This window comes from Mycteria americana, unplaced genomic scaffold, assembly GCF_035582795.1.
Source record: "Mycteria americana isolate JAX WOST 10 ecotype Jacksonville Zoo and Gardens unplaced genomic scaffold, USCA_MyAme_1.0 Scaffold_131, whole genome shotgun sequence".
NCBI classification, from domain to species: Eukaryota; Metazoa; Chordata; class Aves; order Ciconiiformes; family Ciconiidae; genus Mycteria; species Mycteria americana.
In genome coordinates this window covers 103,368-118,221 of record NW_027445471.1, presented here as the reverse complement: position 1 = coordinate 118,221, position 14,854 = coordinate 103,368, and the positions used below count along the sequence as shown (strand labels likewise).

The 14,854-nt window shown below is 74.5% G+C and overlaps 2 protein-coding genes across 6 annotated transcripts; one reads left to right on the top strand and one right to left on the bottom strand.

Annotated features, from left to right (window-relative positions):
- The first annotated feature begins 540 nt into the window (after nucleotides 1–540).
- LOC142403183 (ETS domain-containing transcription factor ERF-like) lies at nucleotides 541–3,310 on the top strand. The gene is made up of 5 exons (XM_075489368.1): nucleotides 541–604; nucleotides 1,028–1,262; nucleotides 2,287–2,476; nucleotides 2,576–2,699; nucleotides 2,943–3,310. The coding sequence occupies exons 1-5, from the start codon at nucleotides 541–543 to the stop codon at nucleotides 3,308–3,310; spliced, it is 981 nt and encodes a 326-aa protein (XP_075345483.1).
- Nucleotides 3,311–3,989: 679 nt separating this feature from the next.
- On the bottom strand, nucleotides 3,990–14,752 carry ARHGEF1 (Rho guanine nucleotide exchange factor 1). Of its 5 annotated transcripts, XM_075489374.1 has the most exons (34): nucleotides 14,589–14,750; nucleotides 13,643–13,826; nucleotides 13,153–13,229; nucleotides 12,944–13,033; nucleotides 12,726–12,839; nucleotides 12,332–12,430; nucleotides 12,177–12,219; nucleotides 11,742–11,847; nucleotides 11,534–11,674; nucleotides 10,975–11,004; nucleotides 10,614–10,716; nucleotides 10,412–10,505; nucleotides 10,183–10,221; nucleotides 9,766–9,927; nucleotides 9,565–9,679; nucleotides 9,378–9,389; nucleotides 8,723–8,803; nucleotides 8,337–8,521; nucleotides 8,110–8,256; nucleotides 7,956–8,038; nucleotides 7,485–7,610; nucleotides 7,254–7,368; nucleotides 7,047–7,147; nucleotides 6,891–6,968; nucleotides 6,725–6,800; nucleotides 6,475–6,642; nucleotides 6,172–6,259; nucleotides 5,982–6,083; nucleotides 5,840–5,910; nucleotides 5,589–5,741; nucleotides 5,148–5,339; nucleotides 4,917–5,068; nucleotides 4,714–4,794; nucleotides 3,990–4,497 (listed from the first exon to the last, which is right to left on the bottom strand). In XM_075489374.1, the coding sequence occupies exons 3-33, from the start codon at nucleotides 13,177–13,179 to the stop codon at nucleotides 4,720–4,722; spliced, it is 3,168 nt and encodes a 1,055-aa protein (XP_075345489.1). In that variant the 5' UTR covers nucleotides 13,180–13,229; nucleotides 13,643–13,826; nucleotides 14,589–14,750; the 3' UTR covers nucleotides 3,990–4,497; nucleotides 4,714–4,719. The 5 variants fall into 5 exon arrangements, with proteins under 5 accessions (XP_075345489.1, XP_075345491.1, XP_075345490.1 ...); XM_075489376.1 differs by lacking the exon at nucleotides 10,183–10,221 and having other exon boundaries at nucleotides 14,589–14,752; XM_075489375.1 differs by lacking the exon at nucleotides 9,378–9,389.
- Between the last annotated feature and the right edge of the window lie 102 nt (nucleotides 14,753–14,854).

The following is a 14,854-nucleotide window of genomic DNA, read 5'->3' as shown; positions in this document are numbered from 1 at the left end:
GGGCAGGGGAGGGGGCTGGGGGGGCAGGAAGCCTCCCTGGGCCCTAAATCCTCCCCGTGCCCCATCCCTGCACCCCCGAATCCCCCCCTGCGCCCCATCCCTGCACCCCCGAATCCTCCACGCACCCCCAAATCCCCCCATACCCTGTCCCTGCACCCCTGAATCCTCCACGCACCCCCAAATCCTCCACGCACCTCGTCCCTGCACCCCCAATCCTCCCCGCACCCTGTCCCTGCACCCCCGAATCCTCCATGCACCCCCAAATCCCCCGCACCCTGTCCCTGCACCCCTGAATCCTCCACGCACCCCCAAATCCTCCACGCACCTCGTCCCTGCACCCCCAATCCTCCCCGCACCCCGTCCCTGCACCCCCGAATCCTCCATGCACCCCCAAATCCTCCCCACACCCCATCCCTGCACCCCCGTCCCTGCACCCCCAAATCGCCCCCAGCCCCACAGCCCCTTCATCCCCGCTCGCCCCCCAGCAAGGCTGCACCCCCAAAACCTGCCGTCGCCCCCCCCGCAGGTGTGACCTGCGCCATGGACTGCAGCTGCGTCTCGGACCTGCTCCTCACCTCCCCGGTGCCGGCCCTCTGGACCCCAGGTACCCCCCGGCACCGCGGACACACGGACGAGGGGATGGACACCGTCAGGGACCCCGCTGCGTCCCCGACCCCTGCGTGGCACCAGCTCCCCCCTCCCTGTACACGGCGCGGCCCCCACTTGCGGCGCAGGTGGCGGTGGGGAGCGGGGACACGCGTGGCACACGGGGACCTCGGCCGGGGAAACCTGCTGCCACCGGGGAAACCTGCTGCCACCGGGGCCCACGGGGACGTTGTCACCCAGCGTCTCCCAGGACCCATGGGGACACCATCCCGGGCACCCCCCCCTTGTCTGGGGAACCCTGCTGCCACCTGGGGCACACGGGGACATTGTCCTGGGCACCCCGCTGTCCCCCAGCACGCCCAGGCCCCCGCCGTCCCCCGTCACGCAGCCCCCACCCACGGTCCGTTGTCCCCCCCCACAGGCTTCGCCTTCCCGGACTGGGCGTACAAGCCGGAGTCGAGCCCGGGCTCGCGGCAGATCCAGCTCTGGCACTTCATCCTGGAGCTGCTGCGGAAGGAGGAGTACCGGGAGGTGATCGCCTGGCAGGGCGACTACGGCGAGTTCGTCATCAAGGACCCCGACGAGGTGGCCCGGCTCTGGGGCGTCCGCAAGTGCAAGCCCCACATGAACTACGACAAGCTCAGCCGGGCCCTCAGGTGAGACCCCCCCCGGGACCCCAGTCCGGGCCCGTGGGGCCCCTCGTTGCTGGGGACGAGGGCGGCGGACGCTGGGGGTTAGCGGCAGGGGAGCTGGGGGATGCTGGGGTGACTGGGTGCACTGGGGGTACTGGAGATGCCGGGGGCACTGGGGATGCTGAGAGTACTGGAGATGCTTGGGGGCACTGGAGATGCTGAGGGCCCTGGGGATGCTGGGGGCACTGGGGATGCTGGGAGTACTGGAGATGCTTGGGGGCACTGGAGATGCTTGGGGGCACTGGAGATGCTGGGGGCAGTGGAGATGCTGGGTGCACTGCAGGTACTGGAGATGCTGAGGGCACTGGAGATGCCGGGGGTACTGGGGATGCTGGGGGCACTGGGGGTGCTGGGAGTACTGGGGATGCGGCAGACAATGGGGATGCCGGGGGCACTGGGGATGCTGGGAGTACTGGGGATGCTGGGGGCACTGGAGATGCCAGGGGCACTGGGTATGCTGGGAGTACTGGGGATGCTTGGGGGCACTGGAGATGCTGGGGGCAGTGGAGATGCTGGGGGCACTGGGGGTGCTGGGAGTACTGGGGATGCTGGTGGCACTGGAGATGCTGGGAGTACTGGGGATGCTGGGGGCACTGGAGATGCTGGGAGCCCTGGAGATGCTGGGGGAACTGGGTATGCTGGAAGTACTGGGGATGCTGGGGGCACTAGAGATGCTGGGGGAACTGGGTATGCTGGGAGTACTGGGGATGCTGGCAGCACCGGAGATGCTGGGGCCACTGGGGATGCCGGGAGTACTGGGGATGCTGGGGGCACTGGAGATGCTGGGAGCCCTGGAGATGCTGGGAGTACTGGGGATGCTGGCAGCACCGGAGATGCTGGGGGCACTGGGGATGCTGGAAGTACTGGGGATGCTGGGGGACACCGGGGGGCACCAGGCGGTACTGGAGATGCTGGGGGTACTAGGGGGTACTGGGGGGCACGGGGGGCACTGGGGACCCCCGGCGCCCCCAGCCCCGCGCCCCCCCAGGTACTACTACAACAAGCGGATCCTGCACAAGACCAAGGGCAAGCGCTTCACCTACAAGTTCAACTTCAGCAAGGTGGTGCTGGTCAACTACCCGCTGCTGGACGTGGCCGGCGGGGCCCCGCTGCTGCTGGCCCCCGGGCCCTTCCCCGGGGGGGGGCACGGCCCCGACTGCGCCCCGCTCACCCCCGAGGTACGGGAGGGCGGGGGGGGGGCGGCACCGGGCCGGGGAGGGGGGGAGGGGGGGCGCGGGGGTGTCTCCCCCCCGCCCCGCTCACCCCCGCCTCCGCAGACGCTGCAGTCGCTCTTCTGCGGCCCGCGCCCCGCCGACCCCCCCGGCCGGCCCCCGCTCTTCGAGCGCCAGCCCGAGGCCGAGAAGCTGCGGCTGGAGGTGGCCATGCCCTTCCTGGGCTCCGGTGAGCGCGGGGCGGCGGCGGCAGCGGGGCCGGGGATGGGCGCGGGGCGGCGGCAGGGGCAGCGGGGGCGGGGAGGGGGAGGCGGCGGCGGGGGGGGGGGGGGGAGGAGGGGGGAGAGACCCCGGTCCCGGCCCAGGGAGGCGGCGGTGGCAGCGGGCCCCGTCCCGGGGGAGTGCGGGCGGGGGCCGGGAGGGGCGGCGGGCCCCCCCCCGCGGCCGCCCCGCCGCTGACGCCCCCCCGCAGGTCTCTCCGGCTACTCGAAGGCGCCGGCGCTGCTGGGGGCCTACGGGCGGCCGCCGGTGCCCGAGTACCCCTGGGGCTGGGGCCCCTACGTGCCCGGGGCGCTGCCGCTGCCCGGCTCCAAGCTGCCCGCCGCGCTCTACCCGCCGCCCTTCTACCCGCCGCTGCCGCCGCCGCCGCCGCCGCCGCCGCCCGCCGCCGCCGCCGCCGCCCCGGCACCGGTACCGGAGCCGCCGGGGCGGCCGCTGGAGCCGGGCTCCGACTCGGAGCTGGAGGTGACGGACGGCGGCGGCAGCAGCTCGGGGGACGAGGCCGGCAGCCCCCCCCCGCCGCCCCCCGCCGCCCGCGGCAAGGGCCCGGCGCGCAGCTGAGCGGCCCCCGGGAACGCGGGGGGACCCCGGCCCGCGGGCCGTGACCCCCCCGAGGCGGGGGACCCCCCCCAGACGCGGAGGGACCCCAGCGCCCGGCCCCTGACCCCCCCATGATCGGGGGGGGGGGGGGGGGGGGGGCGCCTGGCGCACAGGGCCTGACCGCCCCCCCCCCCCGATGTGGGGGGACCCCAGCGTCCAGGCCCTGACCCCCTGCACCCCACGGGGGCAGGGCCCGGGGGGGCCCTACCCCCCGCCCCACGGGGGACAGAGCTGGGGGGCTCCCGCCCCCGCCCCGCCCCCCCCCCCCCGCCCCAGGCGTCCGCGCTGTTTGGGGGGGGGAAGGCCGCAGCCCCCCCCCTTTTTAACCCCCCCCGGGCGCAGGAGACGTCGCCCCCCGCCACTGGAAGTGCAATATCGTCTGTGCCCCCGTGCCCCCGCTTGTGCGTCGTTGTGCTGGAGGAACGAGCCCCCCGCGCCCCCTGTAAATACCCCCGGCGTGTGTCCGAGGCGGCCCCCCGCCGCCCCCCCGGCGGCTGCTCAAGCAATAAAGTCACCTCGCTCGGCCTCGCCTCCGCTCTGGGGGGGCACGGGGGGACCCGCGGCCGGGGGGGGCACCCAGGCGGCCGGGGGGGGGGGGGGGCCGCGGACCCCCCCCCCCCCCCAAAAGGACCAAGCGGGGCAGAAGCAACGACGGTTTATTTGGCATTTTCCCAGATTCTTTGGTTCTCCACCCGACGCACCCCAACCCCCCCCCAGGCTCAGGGGGAGCGGGGACAGACACCCCCCCGCGTCCCGGCGCCTGCTGACAGCGGGGGCTCTGGGGTCCCTGCGGTAGCGGGGGGGGCCGCCTCGGGGCCCCCCCATTTTCTGTACAAAGGTTAAAAAACCCCAACCGGCCCCACAGCTCGGGGGGGGCCCCCGCCCCCTATGTGGGGGCCCCCCCAATGCCCCCACCCCGCTGCATTCCCATATATATATATTTATATAAAATCCCAACAAATGTATAAAACCGAAAAAAACAGCTTAGGGGTGGGGGAGGCACGGGGGCCCCCCAGAACGGTACCGGGCAGGTGGGGCGTCCCCGGCGGCGTGGCGCAGGGCGGCAGACGAGTCGGGATATGGCCCGCGGCCCCGAGCTGCTGCCCCACGGCGTGGGGTGAGGGGGGCCCCGAATCCGCCGGGGGGGTCTGGGGGGAGAGAGACAGAAACGGGTCACGAGCCCGAGATGCGCCCCGCTGCGTGCCCCACGGCGAGGCGCGCCCCGCGGCGTGATGTGCCCCCCGTGAATCACGTGCCCCCCGTGAATCACGCACCCCACGGCACACGGCAGCCCCCTTTCCCTCCCGCTGTGACGCAGCCCGCCCCACGGCACCCCCAGCAGTCGCCCCACGGCAGCCCCTTACCTGCCCTCATGTGAAGAGGCAGCCGGCGGAGCTGCGCTTGGCCAGGAGCTCCTGGAGCTGCCAGTAATGCTCCTCGATTTCCTGGGGACCCAGACCCACGGCCGTTAGTTGGGGGTCCCGACCCACACCCCGCTGAGGGGGGGCGCAGACACACATGCCCCCTTAGGGGGACACAGCCCCCCACTCCCCCCGCCGCCCCTCACCTTCAGCCGCTGCAGCGTCTCCTCCAGGCCCTGCAGCTCGTCCCCCAGCCAGGCCGCCTGCTGGGGCGGGAGCGCCAGGGGGGGCACGGGCCCCCCCGCCTCGGGCAGCTGGGACCCCCACTGCGGGGAGCGGGGGCCGTTGGGGGTGCCCCCTGTGAGGGAGAGAGGGGGAGGGTTACACCCCAAAGTCCTCTCATGACCCCCCAAACTCCGTCCCCCCCCACTCCGTACCTGCAGCCCCCCCCTCGGGGCGCTGCCCGCGGCCCTCGCCCTCGCTCTCGGCCCCATCGCCCGCGTCACGCCGCTCGTCCTCGGGGGGGGCCAGGCCGGGGCCCCCCCAGGCGTCCTCGGGGGGGGAGGCGGCCCCATCACCGTCCCCCGCCGCCGGCATCGACCCCGGCAGCAGCTGCTTCAGCGCCGACACTGGGGGGGGGGCAAAGGAAGGGTGAGGGGGCACTGTGGGGAGGGGGCACTGTGGGGAGGGGGCAGCGTGGGGAGGGGGCGGTCGCAGAGACTGGGGTGTGGGGGCACAGCAGCAGGGTGGGGGTCCAGGTTGGGGGGCACAGCAGCAGGGTTGGGGTCCGGGTTGGGGTCTGGGGGCACAGCAGTGGGGTGGGGGTCTGGGGGCACAGCAGCAGGGTTGGGGTCTGGGGGTCCGCGCATCCATCTCACCTCTGCCCAGCGCGGCGGCAGCCAGGCCCCCCTCGCCGCCCGGCCGGGGGGGTCTCCGCAGGGCCAGCAGCTCTGCCAGCGCCCGCTCGGCCTCCCTCTTCTCGGGGCTCCCCTCGAACTCGGTGCCCTCCACTGCCCCGTCCTTCTCGCGCTCTGGGGGGTGCGGCCCGTCAGACCCCCGCTGCCCCCCTAGACCCCGCGCGGGGCGAGGCCACCCCCTGGTGGCGCTGCGCCCCCGGACCCCCGCTCACCGTCCAGGGGCAGCGGCTCCTTCAGGGACCCCCCGTTCTCCGAGCTGCTCAGCAGCGGCTCCCGGTAACCGCTGGGGGGAGAAGGAAAGGGCTCAGCAAAGAGCTCGACCCCCCCCCGCACCCCAAAACCACCCCCACTCACTAGATGGGGCTGTGGGGGCTCTGCCCCACGCGTGACGTCTTCGCCCGGTGGGACCCCGGCAGCTTGAGGGAGCCGGCCGTCTCGCTGATCATAGCACACCAGCTGGGGGAGAGACGCGGGGTGAGCGCCCCCAAAATCCCAGCCCCCCCAAAATCCCACACCCCCCAAAATCCCGCGCCCCCCCACTCACTTCTTCCTCTCCGAGACCGTCTGCGCCACCAGCTCGTAGATCTGGGCCCCGTTCTCCCAGCTGATGATGACGTAAAAGGCCTTGTGGTCTGGGGGCAGCAAAGGGGGGTGTCGGGGGGGCATTTTGGGGTGCCCCCAGCCCCCACACTCCGCTCTGCCCCACACGTGTGCCCCACAAGCACTGCCGGCGAGCCCAGTTCCTGCCACTCCGGTGGGGGCCCAACAGCCCTGCGCCCCCCTTGCCCACACAGACACCCCGTACTCGCCCCCAAACCGGCCCCGCGCCCCCAAACCGGCCCCGCACCTGTGGCGACCTCGCGGGTCATGGCGGAGCTGAGCTTGATGATGGGGCTCAGCATCTGCTTGCCGTCGGGCGTGGGCGTGATGGTGCGGCTGTGGCAGCGCAGCACCAGCCGCTCCTCCTGCCGCTGCAGCAGCACCAGCAGGTCGTCCAGCAGCAGCACGTGCACGTCTGGGGGGACCCCAAAACCCCGGGGGGGTCAGCGGGGTGCCCCGCTACGTCCCCGGCCGCCCCCACGGCCCCCCTCGCTCACCCACGGCCTTGTCCCGGGTGACGCGCCAGGTCAGCGGCCCCTCGTGCACCAGGTTCCTCTTGGTGATGTCTGTGTTCTGGGGACAGCGGGGAGTTGGGGGGGGGGCTTAGGGGGGAGTTGGGGGGGCGGGACCCCCCCGAACCCCGCAGCAGCCCCCCCACCTCACCTTGAACTCGCTCAGCAGCGGGTCCATGCTCTGCTTCAGGTTGGAGAGGTCCAGGCGCCGCTGATAGTCCTTCAGCTTCTGCCAGGGGGAAGGGGGAGTGAGGGGGGGGAAGAGGGGGAGCAGGGGGACACGGGGGGGACGCGGGGGGGCCCTTACCATGAGGTTCTCCATGTCCCGCACCTCCTGGTTGACGTGGTTGAGGATCTGGCGGCAGCACTCGGCCGCCTGCTCCACCTTGGCCCGCTCGCCCGCGGCCTCTGGGGGGGACAGACGGACGGATGGGGGGGCGGACAGGCCGGCAGGGGGGGGGTTGAGGGGGTTTGTGGGTGCGGCGCGGCCCCCCCGGCCCCCCGCCCCTCTCACCGGTGCACTTGGTGATGTTGTGCAGCAGCAGCGGGTACTTGGTGAGGCGCTGCATTTCGGTGGGGATGATGTCCTTCAGCTGCAGCCGGCGGCAGCGGGGCTGGCTCTCCGCCTCCTGGGGGATGGGACAGCGCTGGGGGGCGTGGGGGACGCGGGGGGGGGGGGGGGCCGGGGGTTCAGGGACCCCACAGGGGAGCGCGGAGCATGGGGGGGGGGGGGGGGGGGCGCTACCTGGATGAACTGGCTGAAGCGGGTGTCCTTGCGCTGCTTGGCCTTGAGCTGCTCCAGGGCGAAGGACTGGCGGCTGCAGAAGCGCGCCGAGATCTTCTGGAACCAGCTGCCCTCCGTGCCCTCGAACTGGGGGGGGGGGCTCACGTCAGCCCCGCACGCTCATCCTGCGCGCTCCCCCATGCCCCGCACACCTACCCTGCGCGTTCGCCTCAGCCCCGCACACTCGAGTCAGTCGGGCGCGTTCGTGCCGCGCGCTCGGGTGAATCCCGCGGGCTGGCGCGCGTCTGGTCGCACGTGCCCTGCGCGCTCCCGCGAGTTCGCTCCCCTCAGCCTCGCCCGCTACCGTGGGTCCTGCGCGCTCGCGCCAGCCCCGCGCGCCCCCGGGAACCCGCTCGCGCCAGCTCCTCCCGCTCCAGCAGCTCCGCGCGCATGCCGACGCGACGCCGCGGGCTCGCGCGCGCGGCCCCTCACCCGCGCCAGCAGGACGTCCCCGATCTCCGAGATGACGTAGCCGCTCTCCTCCCGCAGCTTCTTCAGGCTGTCGAGGAAGACGGCTGGGGCAGGGCGGGGGTCGGACCCCCCGGCCCCCCCCGCCGCCGCCGCCCCCCCGGGCCCCCCGACTCACTGTGCACCTCCACCAGGTCCTCCAGGCTGGGGAAGATGTTGGAGAGCTCGTGCTCGTCGAAGAAGGCCTCCCGCAGCATGGGCTGGTAGAACACCTCCAGCAGGACGCGCAGCATGCGCACGTGGGCGTGCTCCGTCAGGAACAGCTCTGGGGGGCGGCGGGGGTCAGCCCGGCGGGCGGCGGGCGCGCCGGGGCGGCGGGGGGCTCGGCGGGGGCGGGGGGCTCACCGTTGATGACTTCTTGCCGCTTGACTTCGCTCTTCTTCAGCCTGAGGAGGGCGTCGGGGGCGGCGAGCTGCCGCCAGGGCGGCGGCTCCAGCTCCAGCTCCGCAACGCGCGGCTCAGTCTCCTCAGGCTGGGGAAGCAGAAAGGACTGCGGGGGCTCGCCCCCCCCCGGCCCCCCCGGCTCCAGGCTGCGGGGACAGAGAGGGAGGGGGGCTTCAGCGCCGCCGGAGAGGGCGGGTGGCGATCCGGGGGCGCCCACCCTCCCACCCCGAGCCCCACGGGGGGGGGGGGCGGCCGGGCGGCGGTCCTGGGGTGCTCCCCCCCCCCCCCCCGCCCCCCCAGAGCCCCCCCGCGGGGCGGGGGGCGGCTGCAGGGCGCTCGCCACCTACGTGGGTCGGCGGCGGCCGGGCTGGGGCGCGGGCCCCTCCTCTGGGCGCGTGGCGTGGGTGGCCGCCTGCAGGTCGACGTCGCTGCGGGAGCGCGGCTGCTTGCCCTTGGCCGAGCCGCGCTGGGAACGCTTCCGCTCGTACACGCGCAGGCTCTCCGAGCGCCCCAGCTTCCCCGGCAGCCTGCGGGGCGCGGCGGGGCGGGGGGCGAGGGGGGCGAGGGGGGGGCGCCCCGCGGCGGGCGGGAAGCCAAGGGGCGGACGCGGACACGCGGACACGCGTCCCCAGCGGGACGGACGGACGGATGGACGGGGACAGGCAGCACAGAGAGCACGGGGGGGGGGGGAGCGGCGCCCGGGCGGGGGGGGGGAGAGCGTGCGTGCACAGACGGGGTGGGGGGAAGAGAAACGGCGTGAGATCTCCTGGGGGGGGCCGTGCATCTGATTCGGGGGGGGGGTGCGGAGCCATGCGTCAGCCCGAGCGGGGGGCCTGGGGGGAGGGAGGGGGCCGGGGGGCGCCCCCCCACCGGCGCTTGGGCCGGGCCGTGGGGCCGGGGGGGGCCCGGTACTTAGCTGAGTCGGCGGGTGGCTCTAAGTGACCGTCCCCCGGCACCGTCGCGCCCCCCAGGCATGCAAAGGGGGGGCCGGGGGTCACCAACCTGATCCGTCTTCTGGGGAGAGAGAGCGGGTTAGGGGGTGGGGGGGCAGCAGCCAAGCTGGGGGGGGGGCAGGAGAGGGCCCCCACGCCCCCCTTCTCCCCACAGCCTTCAGCCCGGGCGGGGGGTGCTCATGTGGGGTGTCGCTCGCTGAATCGGGGATGGGCACGCAGAAACGGGGGCGTCTCACCTCTCGTTCTCGGCCCCCTCCTCCGTGGGGTGCTGCTCGCCGACGGGGGGCTCCGTGGGGCAGAGGCCTCGCGGGGACGGGTCTCCCAGCTCCGAGGGGCCCGGGGGGTCCGAGCCTACGGGGCGGGAGGGGCGATGAGCTGGGGGAACGCAGAGGCCCCCCCCCCCCCCTCCCCCCGCCAAGCCCGCGGCCCCCCCTCACCTGGATCGCCCTCGGCGCCCTCCCCCGGCGGGGGGTTGATGGTGACGGCCACGCTGGGGGGGTCGGGGGCCCCGGTCACCCCCGCTCTGGGCCGCGCGGCTCCCCCGTCCGTCTTCTCGGCGGCCTTTGGGCCCTTCCTCTCGGGGTGCGGCACCTTTTCGGCTGGGGGGTGCCAGGGTGGGCGTCAGCAAAATCCCTGCACCCCCCCCAGATATCTTCTCCGAGCCCTGCCCCCCCGAATACGGCCCCCCCTGCCCCCCAAGGACCCAGGCGGCGAGGGACGGGGTGTCAACATGCGGGGTGGGGGTTAGTGTATGACGGGGGACAGCTCTCGGCCCCCCTGGGGGGCAGGGGTTAATGGGGTGAGGGGCTGAACCCCCCGGGTCGGGGGTCCCATGCGGGGGGCGGGAGGGGTACCTTCGCCCTCAGGGACTTTGCTTTGCCTGAAATCGGCATCTGCAAGAGAGAAAACGGGGAGGGGGGAGCTGAGGGGGCGGGGGCGAGGGGGGGGCCGGGCTGAGCCCCCCGGCGTCTCCCCCCAGGCTTGCAGCGGGGGCCTCTGGTGCGCGGCTGTGGGGAGAAATGGGGGAGGGCTGTGGTGTGCGAAGAGGGCGGGAAGGGGTCCCCCCCGCAGCCCCCCACTTACTGTGGGCATCCCGGCCCCAGAGGGCCGCCCCCGGCAGGCTGAAGCCCTTCCGTGACTTCGCCTGCAGCTCGTCCGCCTTCTTGCTCCCCGAAATCTGCGGGAGAGGGGGGGTCAGAGGGAACTGGGAGGTCAGAGGGGATTGGGGGGGTCAGGGGGAATTGGGGGGCCCTCCGGTCCTCCCCGCCCCGGGGGGGGGGCTCACCTTCTTGCGGAAGAAGTTGGACTTGGACTTCTTGCCGTCGCCCAGTTTGGTTTTAACCCCCAGGTACTTCATGTAGGTGACGATGGCGCCGAAGATGGCGGAGCTGGGAGAGGGCAGGCGTCAGAGAGGTGGGGGACAAATGTTGCCCCCCACGTCCCCACAGCCTGCGACCCCCACGAGGCTGGGGGGCAGAGAGCACCCCCGCTCTGTCAGGGGCCCCTCAGGAGCCCCGCAACCCCCATACAGCCCCCCCTCCTCACAGCCCCCCCAGACGCCTCCAGCCCCCCCCCCCCCCAAGAAAGACACCCCCCCCCCCCCCGCCAAGCCAACCGTGTCTGTCCCCCCGGAACGCTTCCCTCACCTTTTCTCCTCGTCGGAAGAAATGGTGAGGCTGGGGAAAGGAAGAGAGCGTGAGCCCAGGCGTCCGGGGAGCCTGACCCCCCCCAAATCCCGCCTCAGCCCCCCCTTGCCCCGCGGCAGCAGCGGCGTCCCCCTGCCGGCCCCTCACCGGCAGGCCAGCCCCATGTCGGTGTGTCAGCGCCGGGCGCCGGAGCATGATCCGGTGACGGGACGCGTGCGTGTGCTGGGACGGACTGGGACAGACTGGGCTGGGGTGGGGGGGGCCGGGGGGGGTTTATACCGAGCCGGGGCTGATGCAATCGGGAGCAATACCCAGGAAAAGGGGGAGTGGGAAGGAAAGGGGGAGTCTCCCCCCCCCCCCAGCCCGCCACAGCTGGCTCAGCTGGCTCTGGTCTGGGACCGGCGCCCGGCAGGGGAGGGCTGCCAGATGTGGCAGAGGGAGGGGACTGCCGGGACGGGGCTTCGGGGAGGGGTACCCAGCTCGGGGGGGGGGGGGGGGCTACCCGGCATCGGGGGGGGGGTTACCCGGTTCCGGGGGGTCCCCGGGGCGCCCCACTCACTGCATCTCCTCCAGGCGGGCCAGCAGCATCTCCGCCAGCTGCTTCTCCTTGGCCTCGCGGATGCCGTGGTCCCGGGTGCGGTAGGACTCCAGCTCCGTCAGCTCCTGCTCCCCCGGCGTCATCCCCATCAGCCGCTTGGACCTGCGGGAGGGGGCGTCAGCCGGCGGGGCCCCCCCGAGCCCCCCACCCTTCCCGGGGCCTCCCCCACCTGAAGTCCTCCAGCTGCCGGGAGATCTCGGGCTCCTGGAAGGCCTGGATCTCCTGCAGGTACCGGCGCTGCACCTCGTCCGACAGCAGCTCGGGGCGCGTCCGGTCTGGCGAGGAGGGGGTGTCAGCCGCCGGCGCCCCCCGCCCCGACCCCTTGCGGGGACCCCCGCCGCCCCCCGGGAGGCGGTGCTGCCTCGCGCCGCCGGCCCCCCCGGCCCCCCCCTCGGAGCCGCGGCCCCATGAGCTCACCCTGGCTGGGGCTTCCCAGGCGGCTTCCGGCCCCGGCCGCAGCCAGCTGGGTGCGGCGGGTGGAGGAAGGGCTGGGGCGGCGGGTGCTGGGGGGCGCTGGGGGCCCCCCCTAAAGGAGAGGGGCTTCGGGGGGGGGGGGGCGGGAGGCCGAGCCGCAGCCCCCCCCGGCGGAGGGGGGGTCACTCACCCAGTTCGAACTGCACCTGGTGGGGGACGGGCACCCGCAGGAGCTGCGAGAGAGGGGGGTGAGGATGGGGGTGTCCCCCCGCCAAGGCCCCCGCGGGGCAGGGGAGGGGCTGGAGGTGTCAGGGTGGTGTCGGGGGGGCTGCAGGGGACACTCACCCCCGCCTTGTCCAGGAACATGTGGCAGAACTCCAGGAACTGCTTTTTGCCCTCCTTGGGGTTCATCCTGCGCAGCATGTCCACGTGCAGGTAGCAAAGCTGGGGGGCGGAGGGGGGGGGCACGGGCAGGGGTGAAGGCAGGGCGACGCCCCCCTGCCCCCCCCAACCCCCCAGACTTCCCCCTCCCCAGTATTTTACCTCAGCTCCAGCCCCTGCCAGCGGGGAGGGGGGAACAGAGAGAAGAGGTTATTCGAGGGGAGGCGGGGGGGGGGGCAGCCGCTCACCCACGGGCACTCCCCTGGGGGCGTTCGCACACTTGTGGGGGGCCCCCCCGGCACCCCCCCGCCACGGTGACCCCCCCGGGCCGCGGTGACCCCCCCCGGGCCGCACTTACCACGGGGCAGGAGTCGAACTGCAGGACGACATGCTGCAGGAAGGCCATGAGATAGGCCGGGTGCTGCCGGACCAGCTCCAGGCTCTGGAACAGGCTGTTCTGGTCGTCGGGGTTCTGGGGGGGCGAGGGGGGGCATCAGGCTCTGGAGACTCCCCCAGCCCTGATGGGGTGCACAGCACCCCCCCCCTCCGGCAGCGTTCCCCCCCGCCCCAGCTCACCGGCTCGATGTCATTCTCAAAGTCTTCGTCTTCAGCGCCAATGATGGCCACGACCGAGCTGCCGGCACCGCGAGCACCCGCCGCCGGGCTCTGGGGAGAGACGGGGCGCTGTGGGGGGCATTCGGGGGGCCCTCCCCAGCGAGACAGACCTCTCGGGGGGCCCTGGGTCCCCCCCGGCGCACGGCACCGGGGTGGGGGCCACCACTCACCCCGTTAAAGGCCTCCTCCGGCTCCATGCTGCCCCCGGGCGCGGGGGGGGCCCGTCCTGCGGCTCACGGGGTCAGAGCTGCAGGCGGAGAGGGCATCACAGGGCAGGGGGGGACACTTGAGATGAGTTTGCGGGGGTCTCGGCCCCCCCCCCGCAGCAGGCGGGCGGTTTGGGGGTGCGGGCGGGCGGAGGCGCTCTCCCCGCCCCCGGGGCCGGGGCCTGGGGGGGGGGCCGGGGGGCGGCGCCCGCTCTCAAAGGGGCTCTGTGCAGTACAAAGGGCCCCATTGAAAGCCCCGCGGCGGGGCGGGGGGGGGGCCGCGCCGGCCCCCCCCCGCGCTCACGCCCGCCCGTGCACCCCTCTGCTGCGCCGGCTGGGGGACGGCGCTTCGGGGGGCAGCCCCTGGGGGGGGCACTTTGGGGCGCACACCGGGGGTGAGCCAGCGCTGCCCCCCCCCCCGCCCCAAAACCGCCTCCCCCGCCCTCCAACTTACCTGCTTCCGAGCTGGCGAAACGGATCCCGGCGGGGCAGGAAATGTGGCAACCCCCGCCCCGGCCCCGCCGAGCAGGGGGGCGACCCCGAGGAGCGGGGGGGGCGGCAGCGGGGGGCAGCAGCGGGGGGTCGGGCTCTTCGGGGCGTCCTCCCGTCGCCCCAGGGCGGAAAGGCGTCTCCCCGGGCTGTAAAACAAAGCGGCGGCCCCCAGATTATTTACGGAGCGAGCGAGGCTTCCTGCAGGAAGTGATGTGCAGCGCGGTGGCAACAGCCCCCAGCCTCCCCCCCCACGGCGCCGTGGGGCTGCGCCGGGGCCCCCGCGCGCCCCTGCCCCACGGCACCCGCTCCCACCCCACGGCGGCGACGGGGCCTCGGCCCACGGCGTGGCAGCGCCCCACGGCTGACGGGACCCCCGGTCCTGCCCCGCACCTCTGCCCCACAGCCCCGCGGCCCGGCTGGCGGCGGTGCGGCCGCTGCCCTGTCCCCGTTGGCCGCTGTCCAGCCCGGGCCGCGGGGGGGCTGGCGGCGAGGCCCCCCCCCGCTTCTTGGAGGGGGTGGGGGAGGGGGTGTGTGTTCCCGGGAGCGTGGGGCAGGGTGGCGGTGTCACTCGGGGGGGACAGGCCCGGCCACCCGCCGCTGGGACCCCCGGCACTGCCAGGCCGCGGGGGAGGGCGAGAGCCGCGGCCCCAGCCCAAACCGGGGGGCGAGTGTCCCGTCCCCCCCCGCGGGGACCGCCCCCATCTCCACTGGCGGCGGGCACGGGGGGGCGGCCCCAGCGACGCCCCAGATGTCCTCCCTTGCGTGGGACACCCCACAAGCGCTTCCCCCGGCCCCCACGCGTGTCCCCCGTGTCCGTCCGTCCGTGTGTCCCGTCCGTCCCCCCCCCCCCCCTCGGCGCCGCGGAGGCCCGGCAGGAAGCGACCGCTTCCGCCGCCTCGGGCACTCACCGGGCGGGCCGGGCCGCGCTCCGCTCCCCGCGCCGGGCCGGGCCGGGCCGGGCTGTACTGGGCGGGCCGGGCCGGGCTGGGCTGCACCGGGCCGCACCGGGCTGTACGGGGCCGTGCCGGGTCCGGCCGGGCCGTGCCGGGGAGCAGGAACCCGCCTCCCGCTGCGGCGGGCCCCGCCGTCCGCCCCTTCCCGGCGCTTCCTGCGGGAGGAGCGAGGCCGAGCCCGCCCCTGCGCCCCGCCCGGGGCCGCGCACTCCCGAGCCCGG